The 12,986-nt window shown below is 43.9% G+C and overlaps 1 protein-coding gene across 1 annotated transcript; it reads right to left on the reverse strand.

Moving 5' to 3' along the window:
* Window positions 1-576: 576 nt before the first annotated feature.
* LOC136568453 (poly(U)-specific endoribonuclease-A-like) lies at window positions 577-10,667 on the reverse strand. Its single transcript, XM_066568450.1, has 7 exons — window positions 10,563-10,667; window positions 5,435-5,534; window positions 3,754-3,865; window positions 2,024-2,145; window positions 1,828-1,940; window positions 1,260-1,413; window positions 577-834 (listed from the first exon to the last, which is right to left on the reverse strand). Exons 1-7 carry the CDS (start codon window positions 10,658-10,660, stop codon window positions 577-579), a joined length of 957 nt encoding a protein of 318 aa, XP_066424547.1. The 5' UTR covers window positions 10,661-10,667.
* Between the last annotated feature and the right edge of the window lie 2,319 nt (window positions 10,668-12,986).

A 12,986-nucleotide genomic window follows, 5' to 3' on the forward strand; every position in this document is an offset into this window, starting at 1 on the left:
AAATATTTTAAGGCCTGCTGTGGACCTGATGACCATCTCCTCACCTAAGTGTGTTCCCTGTGTGTCCAGGTCATTGTATTGTAATAATGCATTTGAAATTAACCTCTTATGGAATGAGAAGAGATTAAAACATCCTGGAGTTCTGCCTGTGCCAAATCAAAGCTTCTGTCTGGAAGGTAAAGTGTAAGCAATGTGTGGTTATTGCTTTTTTAGATATGCAGTGACTAAAAACCAAGAGAAATATGTATATCAATTTTAATAGAACCTTTTCCTAAATGCCATTATTTGCTGAAAAGTACAGTGCTATCATGCAGAAGGGAAGACTGATGTAATTTAGATGTAAATATAATGTGAGCAGGAGTATGTTTCATGGTTTCTCAGAAAATGTCACAGCATACTACTGATTAAACATTCCATTGCAGACCAAAAGAGAGTCATCAATTTTTACTTGAAATGAGTTGTATAAAACAACATATTAACTTTGCTGTCTGGTCCTGTCCACCCCCCATCCATTCCTCCTCTCTCCACACTCCTCCTTTCCCTCAATTTAAAAAAAGAAGTTTCCTGCTCGCTCCACTAATCTTCACTAGTGGTGCTGAGCAGTACTGGATATGCTGTTCCAATGTGCTGCCCATGGCGCCAGACAACTATCTGTAGCTCGTAGTCATCTATCTTCACTGTTTCACGTGTGACTCTTTCTTCAGACAGCAGGAAAATGACTGTGTAAAGGGCAAATTCAAACTCCGGGCTGACACCAATAAAGGTGCTTCCGACTGGCTTGACCGAGCCCTTCCAGCTGAACTGGATGCTCAAAACTTGGTCATCTTTATCAGGCTGAAAGCATAAATGAAACAACAGAATAATCTCCAACACAGCTGTGACTGGACAGATAGAATTTCTGATTCTAGATTTTTGAAAGCTTTGTAAGATTTAGTCATCCTTGGTGTGCCTGGGTGCTATAGCTGGGCACAATCTTTTTCCTGACCTCTGGAGCATACATGATCATTTATCCCAACTAAGCCTCAGCAGTGTTGCAATTCTGTAAACACCAGCACTACTTTTTAAAATAGTTCTTGCAAAAAAAGAAGCTGGAAGACATGTAATTGTTCATTCTTCTTATACACAGTTACATACTGTATATACTTATTGCAGTTCAAAACACTGAGCCTATGACTACATTATTACACTTGTTTCATTACAACTTTTATCTCTGGATCCATTTGTCTTACTTGCAAAGGCCCCCAAAGGCTTGTTCTTACCCTGGTTTTGTTCTTCCGAGCTATGTATCCCTTGTAATCAATCTGGTTGCGCTTTTCCTGAAGGTAAAACTGCACCCAGTTGTGCAAACCTAAGATCTCTTTACCATGCCTTGTTTCTCCAACAAAAACATGTTCAAAACCACAAGAATCAGGTCTGTAATGAAGAAGAAAACAATAATATATAGGTATTTTATATGTTTCATAGAGCCATAGAATGGTTTGATTTGGAAGGGATGTTAAAGCCCATCTCATTCCAACCCCCTGCCATGGGCAGGGACACCTCCCACTAGTCCAGGTTGCTCTGAGCCCCATCCAGCCTGGCCTTGGACATGTCCAGGGATGGGGCAGCCACAGCTTCTCTGGGCAACCCGTGCCAGGGCCTCACCAGGAATTCTTCCTCACAGGGAAGAATTTCTTCCCCATATCCAATCTAAACCCACTCTCTGTCATGCTGAAGCTATTCTGAAGCTGTCTTCCAGTTCTATGGGTAGCAGATGGCACTCGGGCTTACATTTACCTAAATCAGAATAGCACAGAGATTATCAGTGCCCACACCCATAAAACATACCTGTCTCCTCCTCTCCTGGCATAGAGCTGGAACCAGATGTCATAAAGCTGATGTTTGAAATCTGCAAGGTTTGGCCTTGCTAGGTTTTTTTTTAGCAGATAGTCATGAGCTAGCTGAAGGGTAGAAAAGCAAGATACATATACAGTTTACTTTTTAATCAGTGTTTTCAGTGACAAAAAAGATCTGTGTTACTCACTCTCATGACTTCTGTTGCTAAGATAGCATCAAGGAAACAGTTGTTTTCAACTATTTCTTCTGGAGTCACTACTTCTGCTACACCAGTTGATGTCTCATAGTTGTCCAATAAGGAAATAAAGGCTGCAGAAAAAGAGAAACTTTCAGTCTGCTCATATGCCTGATCCAGACATTAGAGTACCATCATAAAAAGTCACCATAGAATATGTCTTGACAGCCCTTAGAGAAAGCCATTCCTTTATATGTCAGATTCTACTCTCAGGTATACTGTTAAGTGTAGACCTCAAGGTGACTCAAGGCCAGATCACTGCTGTACTTTTTATAGCTCTTTTTAAAGAGAAACAGCTACTGAGCTTCCTTATGGAGCCAAGGACTGAAATAATAATGACCTACCAAAACAAATCACTTCTGCCCACCACAATTATAGACACAAGCTTAGGACCTTGAGCTATGCTGGCACAAGGTTTTGTGGGCATTATTTCAGTAGAGGAATAATAGAGCATAAACCAATATCAGATGTCTTGAGCTTGATAAAAATTAGGGAAGGAAACATACATTCATAGCCATGGCTGAAGTGTAGTCCCCAACAGAAATGCAAGACCTAGCTGTGGGTCTGGTACTATCTGAAAGGGCTTGGAAGTTGTGAGTAAGGGAGCAAAGTTGAATTTGGTGTCTTTTTCAATGCATAGACTCATAGAATGGTTTGGATGGAAGAGACCTTAAAGCCCATCCAGTTCCAACCCCCATGCCTGCCATGGTCAGGAACACCTTCCACTTTCCCAGGTTGCTCAGAGCCCTGTCCAGCCTGGCCTTGGACACTGCCAGGGCTGGGGCAGCCACAGCTGCTCTGGACAAACTGTTCACCATTATGTCCCGACTGCCCTCATAGGAAAGAATTTCTTTTTAAATTCTAATCTAAACCTCCTCTCTGTTAATGTGAAGCCATTGCCCCTTGTCCTGTCACTCCAGGCCCTTGTTAAGAGTCTCTCTCGATCTTTCTTGTGGGCTCCCTTCAGGCACTGCAAGGCCACAGTGAGGTCACCCCAAAGCCTTCTCTTCTCCAGGCTGAACAATCCCACTTCCCTCAGCCTTTCCTCCCAGCAGAGCTGCTCCATCCCTCTGATCCCCTTGGTGTCCCTGCTCTGGCCTGGCTCCAGCAGCTCCCTGTGCTTCCTGGGCTGGGCCCAGGGCTGGATGCAGCCCTGCAGGGGGGGCTCAGCAGAGAGGGGCAAAGGGGCAGAATCCCCCTGCCCTGCTGCCCTGGGGCTCTGGGTGCAGCCCAGCACAGGGGGGCTCTGGGTCAGCTCTCACCCACACCCACAGCAGCCCCAAGTCCTTCAGCCAAGGCTGCTCCCTCTGCTCATCCCCTGCCTGGATTGATCCCAGGGGCTGCCTTGACCCAGGTGCAGCACCAACACTTGGTCTTGTTGAACCCTGTGAGATTCCTTTGGGCCACTTCTGGAGCTGGTAAGCGTCTCATTCCTTTTACTTTGTAGTGAAAAGAGACAGAGAATTCAGATTTTGCCTGGGGCACAAAAGGATCCTTCTCCCGAGGCTCAGGTACAGGTAATCTCCAAGCAACTGTTACAAAAACTCCCTTCAAATGACCTGCAGTCTGATGATCCTCACCACCGTCCAAATTATATACAATGTTATATTTTAGGCAAACATGTCAAATACAGCACAGATTTTTTATATCACATCCACCATTAACAAAAGAACAGGTCTCACTTGCAAAAGTTTTTATGCTCCTCAGGTGTTCTTCGTTTACATTGTGAAACAGATATCTGGCTGCGTTGTCCTGGACAGCCCTGTCCCCTTGCTGTGCTGGACCTGCTTTTCCCTAGCAAAAATGGAGGAAAACAAGGAGTAAGATGTCCTTAGAGGAAACAGTGCCTGCCTTTGTGATAATCAAACCAAACCCCATAATGCCATCAGGATTCTTTGCTAGGAATTGTCTTCCTGTGAAATGAGAGACAATATTACAGAACTGCCAGCATAAAGAAAAAAGACAATCTCTGACATCTGTAAGAGCCTGAAATTTCTGTTTCCTCAGATATTATTGTAATGGCCCATGTGATAGTTCAGTTCTGCTCAGTAACCAGCTGTGCTATTATACTATATAAATCACAAATGGTAAACAGAAGTAATGTAGAGCAAGTAATGTGGTCCCTCCCACCACAAATAAATAATAAGGAGAGTTGGGTGCCTTCTGTCTCTGCAATTTTAAAGAGGCTTTCCTGATAATTTTCAAATTTCTATTTCATAAAGGGCTTTCTGAAGGAAAGAAGATAGTAGATGAGTAGCAGCTTGTTAACACAGGCAAGAGGTACTAGAGCCTTGTTCTGACAAATGGAGAAACCATATGGCAGAAGTTTTCCCCACACACAATTTGGCTTGAGGTAGGTACCACTATTTCAAGTTTATCACCAACAGGAAATTATCTGTTATAATATGAAGCAACATTGGAATAAAGTGCTTGAGTAACATCAGAATAACGTGTTTGAGTAACATCAGAATAAAGTGAGTTCTTGTGTGAGTACAAAATTGGACTGTGAATATTCTCGCCTATTGCAATTTGTGGCCAAAACACATGGTCATGTTTGCACTGCACTGAGCCAGCAAGGAGTGAAATGGCTGCTTATGAAATCTCTCACTCCTCTCTCACATTTCCCTGGGACTGGAAGCAACAGTCCTGAAATCTTCACCCACCCCTCTCTGCTACTCCCTGGTCTCCCAGAGAAACCCAGGAATTTCTCAAATTCCTCCCTTATTCCCCTAAGAATGACTTGGGACCTATCTCCCTTTCTCCCTCACTGCAAGTCACCCACACCCCACACACAAGCTGTCACTCACACACTGAAACACACAGGGTGGAGCAGAACATCTCTAGTGCTGCTCAAAGTGTGGTTAACGCTGAATTCAGACTATTTCTCAGGGTGTCATCTTTTTGGGTCTTGAAAGCCTCCAAAGATGGGGATTTCACAGCTTCTCTGAGCATCCTGTTCCTTTGTTTTTGTTAAATTTCATGGTGTTCCTTCCCTAGCATATTCCTCCAGCCTGCCTATGTCCAGTGGAAGAGAAGCCCTGCATCTGAGCATACCAACTTCATCACTAGAGTTTGCTGTCATCTGCAAAACTGGAAGGACTGCACGCTAGTTGTTCCTCCTCCAGCTCACAGATAGGGAGATGAAATATTACAGGAACCAAGACAGACACCTGAAAGACTCCACTTGTAACCAAGGTCCAGGTAAGTGTGAACCATTTGTGTTCTCTGTATTGTTCTCTCTCTTAAGGGATGCTTTCCCCACCGGACATGACAAAGCACAACTTTTTCAGCAAAAGGCACTTTTCCAGGCACCTTTTCCTGCAGCACCACACTGCCCTTAATCCTGACTTGGCAATTGGTTACCTGCACATCAATTGTGTAGTCTTTCCCAGGCCTAAGGCGGTGAACATCTGCATCCCACATCTCATTGAAAAGCTTAGAAAGTTCATGATTTAAGGCCTTCCTGCCAAGAAATACAGAGGAATGCATGTAAGGCAGAAAAAAAAGCACATGCTGTTATTTCTGCAAGTCACTTGTAGAGTCTTCTAATGCCTCTCCATGTTCTGGATATCATCCTGGCATCAAGTTTCTCTTTCTCCCCACATCTTCCTGTCAGTGCCACTGCAAAACCCGCAATACTCATGGTCCACGTTCCTTTTTAAAGAATGCAGGTAACCTGTAAGGAAACCTGAGTCTTCCCTAAGACTGTCAGACAACAAAGTTCTTGTTGGTAAGTTCCTGTGGTTTTCCATGCAATGAAACAAAAAGGAAGATGGTGGTGTTTCATTCCTGAGGATTCTGTGCACAAACCAGAGGCAAGCAGGAGATTGTTCCCAGCATGCAGCAACACTGCCAACAGAACAGGAAGCAAAAAATTCTCCCTATGATGCTTTTCTCACAGCAATCTTATAAACTCTTCCCTTCTTCCTTCAAGCAAGATTCCACACAAAATGTTTTCTTTTGCCATGGGATTATCCCAGCATAAAGGTAATGGTGACAAAGGGTAAGTAAGGCTCTAAACACCATGTCTGCATACAATAAAAATCCCTCATGCACTGATCTCTGATGCACACACCTACCCCAGCTTCTCCTTCCCTAATTTTTAATGGAGTCTTGTCCAGCATAATAGTGTACAGTTTTCAGAAGTCTGTCCATTCATCTATCAAAAAAATTTAGGTAGGGTTGTGTGTTGGTTTTGCATGGCCTGGTTTTTGGTAGCAGGGGAGGGGACAGAGGTGGCAGCTGTGAGAAGCTGCTGGGAGCTTCCACTGTGTCCAGCAGAGCCAATCCCTGGTGCCTCTGAAGGTGGACATGCTGCTGGCCAAGGCTGGGCCACTTAGAGGTGATGGTAAGGCCTCTGTCATAACAGATTCAAGAAGAAAATCAGCACAAATTGGGCACAGCTCAATTCCTAGCCAGAGAAGAGGAGGAAGTGAGAATATGTGCGGGAAACAAGATGGTGACCCAAGGTCAGTGCAGAAGCAAGGTAGGAGGTGCTCCAGGCGCCAGAGCCGAGGTTCCTCTGCAGGCCATGGTGAGACCATGGTGAAGCAGCTGTGCCCCTGCAGCCCATGGGGATCCATGGGGAATGCAGAGATCCACCCACAGCCTGTGGAGAAGGTGCCCATGCTGGAGCAGGTGGATACCTGGAGGAGGCCATGATCCAGTGGAAGACCCACTGGAGAGAGGGGCCCCTTGATCCTAAGCTGGAACAGCCTGTCCTTGGAGGACTGCACCCCGTGGAGAGAGAGACCCACATTGCAGCAGTTTTGGGAGGACTGTCTGCCGTGGGAGGGACTCACAGTGCAGCAGTTTTGGGAGGACTGCTGCTCGTGGGATTTGGACCCACACTGGAGAAGTTCACTGAGAACTGTCTCCTGTGGGAAGGAACCCCACAGTCTCACAGGGGAAGGACTCCTCTTCCTGAGCAGCAGAAGAAGATCTTGGGTGATAAGCTAACCAAAAACCCCCATGGCCTGTCTCCCTGCACTGTTGGTGGGAAGGAGGGAGGGGCTTGGGGGGAAAATGTGTTTTAATGGCTTATTTTGCTTCTCATTATCTTCTTCTGACTCTGTTAGTAATAAATTCACTTTGTACTTCTAAGCTGAGCCTGATTTGGCCTTGGAGTGTTTTCTTATGGTCCTTAACTCATGAACCCTTTGTTCATTTTTTTCTCTCCTCTACCTAGCTGTGGTAGGAGAGGGTGAGGGAATGATTCTTGTGGGTGCCTGGTATTTGGCCAATGTCAAACCATGACAGGTTGTTACTGTGATGAAGCGCCCAGAGGTAGCTCCAGTTTCAAGTACATTATGTTCACACTAAGAGGGGATCAGGACAACAGAGTGGAGAAAAAGAGAGGTGGCTTAATCTTTAATTAACTGAGAGTGGAATCAATCAGTTACAAACCAACACATGCACCAAAGCCCAGAGAAGAGCCACTTGATAATTTTGAATTCTCCTCCAAAAGAGATGTTTTCCAGAAAAGAAGAAAAGTACAGAAATCTGTCAACAATTGGTATTTCTTTCAAAAAGCTCTTGGAGCAACCTGCCATGATTTTAACAACTGGTTTTCCCAGACTGAACCAAGGCATGTTCAAGCCCAGCTCTGAACCTCTGATTAGTGTTATGTCTTCTCCTTCTGTTCTGCTCAGGATAGAGATAACTTCCTGCATCCTCCTGCCAGTGGCAAATTCCATGCTCTCTAGCAGGAAGAGCAAACAAAGATTGTGGCAAAGGCACAAGGGCAGGGCAGATAACCATAATTATAGCAGCTGCCACACCTCAGCCTGCCTGCAGCTGTGTATCTGAGCCGCTGTGTCCCTGAGCGATGCTGGAGGCACGGTCCATTTTCCCTTGGGTTCTCTGGTACTTTGGGATAGCTGTGGATGGGAAATCTAAAAGATCACTTGAATTTTTAACTGGGCTTGAACACATGTCAATACCTGAAGAAAGGAAAAAGATTAAAAAATCTAGTGTTTGGTAGCCAAAGGACATGTTTGTTGCCCGGGTTAAACAGGAATGTGAAGGAAGAGTTGTGCTGGGTACAGGTACTTGCATGGATCTCACAGTGGAGAAGAAGGAAGATGTCACAGAGGAGCTTCATTTAGCCTTTGCCCAAAACTCAGGCTCTGCTTGTGCAGTCAGTGGGGCATTGTCAGCACTGGCTGGGCAGCCCAAAGGAGGCCCTTGCTCAGTGTCACAGGGAGCTGCCTCAGCAGCCACCAACAGCAGCAGTTTTACTTATTTCCTGCCATGCTTCCATATTCTTTCTGGAGTCTTATGAAGAGCAAGCCCTTCTTGAAAGAGTCTACAAACCAACACCAAACAGAAAACTGCTCACTTCAGCAGCTCAGCTGAAGGCCCAGGGACAGGACTGGTGAGCTCACAGAACAGTACTGGAGATGTTTTTCAAACTTCAAGCCTTTACCTTGGACTGCCCTAATTTTATTGGATCACTTTTGTGCTGTATTCTGGACCCTCCTGCTGTGTGCTCCTCTGTACCAGTTTATCCTGTTTGAGAACCATCATATTATGTTTAATAGAGTTTTTACTTTGGAAGGAATTACTGCTTGTGAAGAGGAGTCTGCTGCCTGCTGAACACCCAGGTATGTGGAACATTAGGGAGGGTGTCACTCGGGTTTTATTATAATATTTTGTTTCTCAGATACAGTATTTTATATACATATCTTTTAGTATATTTTGGTAACAGTCACCTATCTAGAAGAGATCTATCATCTCTTTAATACCCACTTGCTCTCAGTCTGCTCTTAGCAGATTTGTCCTGTGTTTATAAAGCAGGTTGACCTTCCTCCTTTAGAAATATTATGAAATATCACATGAGCTCAAGGTGTCTATTCAGGGTTACAATAAGAGTGTACCTACAGATTTCAATCCTTATTTTTGTCCTATAAATATACTTCTCCTACTAGTATTTCTCCATTCAGGAAACTTGTCCCAAAATTGAAATCACTAAATTTTACAATGTAAAAGCCTCTACTGTCCTTTATCTCTGCTAGGTGCTACCACAATATCATCATGGATTTTTCCTCTCCTTTCTGTTGTCCAAACAGAGAGAGCACCTGTTTATGCTGTAACTGAAGACTGAAAAAATATAATTGCCAAAGCAAAAAACTTGTCTAGCAACTTATACAGTCACCTTGTAAAACTCTTTCTGGATGGTATCTCTTTAAAAGGGGCCATAAACTTAGCTTACACATGCAAGGTGAGACAACTTAAATGAGAAGATGCCCAACACCTTCATGCAAATCCGTGACACACCAGCATATAGGTAAGGTTGTTCTGGAAAATGGTATTGCATATTTTCTCCCTGGTTTTCAACACAATGGCATGGGTGACTCAAACCAGAGATTTTTATCATCAGTTCTCAATCTTTTCCCTGTGTGAAAGCTCTGAGTTGTTAGATTTATGCTTGCACATAGAGTTAATTATTTCTGTGCGAGAAGTCTGGCCAACTGGATTTTGTCCAGTTGGAGCCTTGCTTGGATGTGCTCACGTGAGCAAAGCACCACCTCAGTAACAACACTCAGTCTGCACTTTTAAGAGCTGAGAAAACCTGGGGGAGGCTCTTTGCAATAGCAATTGATGCACCAGCAGTGTGTTTAGAACCAAAGAATCTAACATCTCCATTTTCTTCTTCATTCTACCCAAAACAACGTTCCAAGAAGAAGACGTTATTGCTATAAATCAGAAATTATTCAAGACATGAAAAGAATTAAAGGTCAGTGGCTAATAATGTGAGAAAGTCAACAGTGTTAGAGCAAGAAGAACAGGTATTGCAAATGGGTCACATGAAGCCCTGCAAATAAGGTCTGATTGAGCACCTTCTCCAAAGTAAATTTACTTTCAGAGATCCTTTCAACAATATGAAATTTTATACAGCCTTTAACTTTTATATAGAGAAGAAAGGGATTTGGAACACCTGATGAGCAGCCATGTACAAGAAGTTTCCAATAATTTAAAAAACTTAGTTCAAATGTTGTGAAATACATGGAACAGCTTTTATTACTAACAGAAGATAGAAACAATTCTCTAGATTTTCATCTTATGCCAGTGTCTACATCTTCTATTTGAGTCCAGTGATTTTTTTTTCATGTAAAGCTGGTGTTTAAAATACCAAAAATACATAAGGCAGGTTTTGTATGTGGAAAGGAAAAGGCAATGTCAAGGGGCAAACATGAGAGTGGAACAATCTGCCAAGGTCCTGGGCAGGCAACTGATGTCTGAAGAACTGATTCTGAGTTATCAGCTATATTTAAGCACAATCTGATTTTACCATCACCTTTATTTTAAGCTAGTGGTTCAGTAGCCTCAACAATGTTGTACACTGCAGTGAGTCAGTAAAACAGAATAGAAAGAGGAAGAGGGTTCTTGCTGTGCTGCATGTCATGTAATATTCACCCTTATACAGAAAAATATATCCCATCCCCCCTACGCTGCCTGTTAGAGGAGAATTTGTATGATTGTCTCTTACCCACTTGCCATGCTGGGAAGAAGTTTTTCTCTTGGGAAATACTCTGAGCAGAGAGAAGGCAGCCAGAAGCTCAGCAATCCTCCCGCAGTCCAAGGCATGAGCTGTGCTCCCCTCCCACTCCTCTTGCCCTCTGAGGACTGTCACTCAGCCTGGCAGGAAGGCACAGGAGAGGCAGGAGGTGCCAGCTCCCACAAGAGTCTGAGGATGGCACCAGAACTCACACTGCTCTCGGTGCAGGAACACTCACACCAGGAAGTCAGAGGCACCTGTAGCAGGCTCCTGCCTCACCTTCTCTTGCATCATGGATTATTTGCCAAATGGATTTTATGTCTCTGGAGGAAGTTTTAGCCCAGAAAGAAGCACTGCAAGTCTGAAGGCCTTGAAATGGATGGGACATTCTAGTCCTGTTATTCTGTATCCAGTTATTATTTGACAGTAGAAGGGAAGATGATAATTAATCTGAGATCAAAAAAAAATCAAAGGTGGTGAAGGACAAAACCCCAACAAATGCATCCCTATTTACAGCTGAAACTGCTATGTGTGATCTTATTAATATTAGGAGGTGATATAAGCAAGAAATGTTTTAGAAACAGAACTTTGCATGTGCCACTGGAAGCAAGTAGTGGCAGGTGCTGGTGCCTGTCCTGGGAAGCTTGCATTTATTATGTGCCTAAATCAACCTTCAGATGGTTTAAAGCTTATTGTTGTTTGGTTGGTTCTTGTGACATCTTCTTCTTCATCATAATAAATTTCTGAAAAGCATAGCTTTAGGTCTAAACTAGATATATGTATATAGAGAAGCAAGAATGGCTTGATGCTAGCTACCAGTCATACAAGTGGTTCTGCACCTCTGGTCCATGAACCCCTTCAAAGAATCAATTTAGGGCTAAATAAAGCCCCTGGTGGTGAAGACACACAAAATTGCATAGGGAACAAGACATGCAGCCCACTTAAAACACTTAAAAGTGAAGCTTCCTTCTGACACTGGTAGGGGAAATTAAAGTATCTCAAAACTGAATGTCTTTAATTTTAACAGAAAATTTTTTACCATCTTTGGTTAGTATTTATTGCAGTTCAGGGTAAACAAGGTAAATGACAAAAATCCAGTGTCCTGGATTTATCAACTGCACCAGTTTATCAACTGAATGCAGGAAATCTTCTTCTGTGTTTTCATTTAAAATACAAAAGCCAGTGGGCATATGCTGTCTATAAAAAATGCAACTTCTTTACTCACATTAGGAGAAAGAGCCCAGATGGGAGCCCAGGGAATTTTCACTTACAAGCAGCATCATCACTGGACTCAATGGTTTTAAGTTAATTTTTACTAAAATTACAGCTCAGAAGCATCACCAGCAATTTCACAACAAACTCTGCACTTGTATGTCTTTTAAAATTTCTGTCTTTTGATTTGGACACTGATATAAGAAAAATGCAGAGATCCTGAGGAGAGTGAAAGAGTGTGTTTGCCAACAGAAACTAAACACTGATCAAAGGCAAATTAGATCAGCACAGAATCTGGGTCGTTCCGGGGTCTAATACAGAAAAAGAGAGTGTGCAGAGAGCAGCCTTGGTATCCCCACGGGTGTTATTATAGATATCGGCTTCCTCTGCAGCACAGCCCAGCCAGTGCTTTGTCAAACCCATTGCACAGAGCAGCGGATGTGGGTTTTGTGCAAGAGTTGAGGCCAGGCTGCCTCTGTGCTCTGTTCCTCTTTTTCTGTCCCAAGGGAATGGGGGAAGTGTTTGGTGCTGTCTCACTCACACGTAGCCAGCATTTCCAAAGGAGGGCAGAGAACTTCTAGAAGTTCTGCCTGACAAAACCATCATCTCAAGCATCAGCTGCTGACCTTTGCCAATGTAAAGGATCAAGGAGATCCTGGGAATGAAACATGTTTCTAAAGCATGTAGGCATCTCTGGGCATTTCCGGCCTAAATATTTTACTCTTCCGGTCACAGTGGCCAACAAATAAGTGTTGGTTTGTCACTTCTAGTCTGGTTCTTACACTTCCCTGAGGGGAGAAAGAGTTATTTAAACTTCTTTGGTTAATCTAGAGAGGTGTGAGTGAGAACACTGAGTTTTACAGGCTTCCAGACCAAAGCAGGCAGGGCTCACACCAGCACAAAGGGCACGTTAGGGCTGGACAGGCTCACTCAGGGAGACTGAGTAAAAGCTGCCAGCTGGAACAAGCACCCTGCAGAGCTCCAGCACACTCAGCCCTTTGCCAGGAAAAAGCAGAGCAGGGCTTTGGGTCACATTTTGCATGGAAAGAGGAAAGTTTATGAGGCACTGAGGATGCTGGATATTCCCATGGGAGATTTGGCTATTGCTGCCAAGACCCACAAGCTGACCCACACTGAAAAGCAGTGGAGACACAGCCTGGGCTGGTCACTTGGAAGCCAGCCAGGTCAGAGCACAGTGAAAGC

Source organism: Molothrus aeneus, chromosome 32, assembly GCF_037042795.1.
Source record: "Molothrus aeneus isolate 106 chromosome 32, BPBGC_Maene_1.0, whole genome shotgun sequence".
In the NCBI taxonomy this organism is placed as follows: domain Eukaryota; kingdom Metazoa; phylum Chordata; class Aves; order Passeriformes; family Icteridae; genus Molothrus; species Molothrus aeneus.

Excerpts from the sequence above, each read along its gene's own strand:
- LOC136568453 (XM_066568450.1), bottom strand. The coding sequence starts at position 10,660 with ATGCCTTGGACTGCGGGAGGATTGCTGAGCTTCTGGCTGCCTTCTCTC. Across the intron at positions 3,866-5,434 it reads ACTACACAATTGATGTGCAG|GGAAAAGCAGGTCCAGCACA; the intron begins GTAACCAATTGC and ends CATTTTTGCTAG. Across the intron at positions 1,941-2,023 it reads TAGCAACAGAAGTCATGAGA|CTAGCTCATGACTATCTGCT; the intron begins GTGAGTAACACA and ends TCTACCCTTCAG.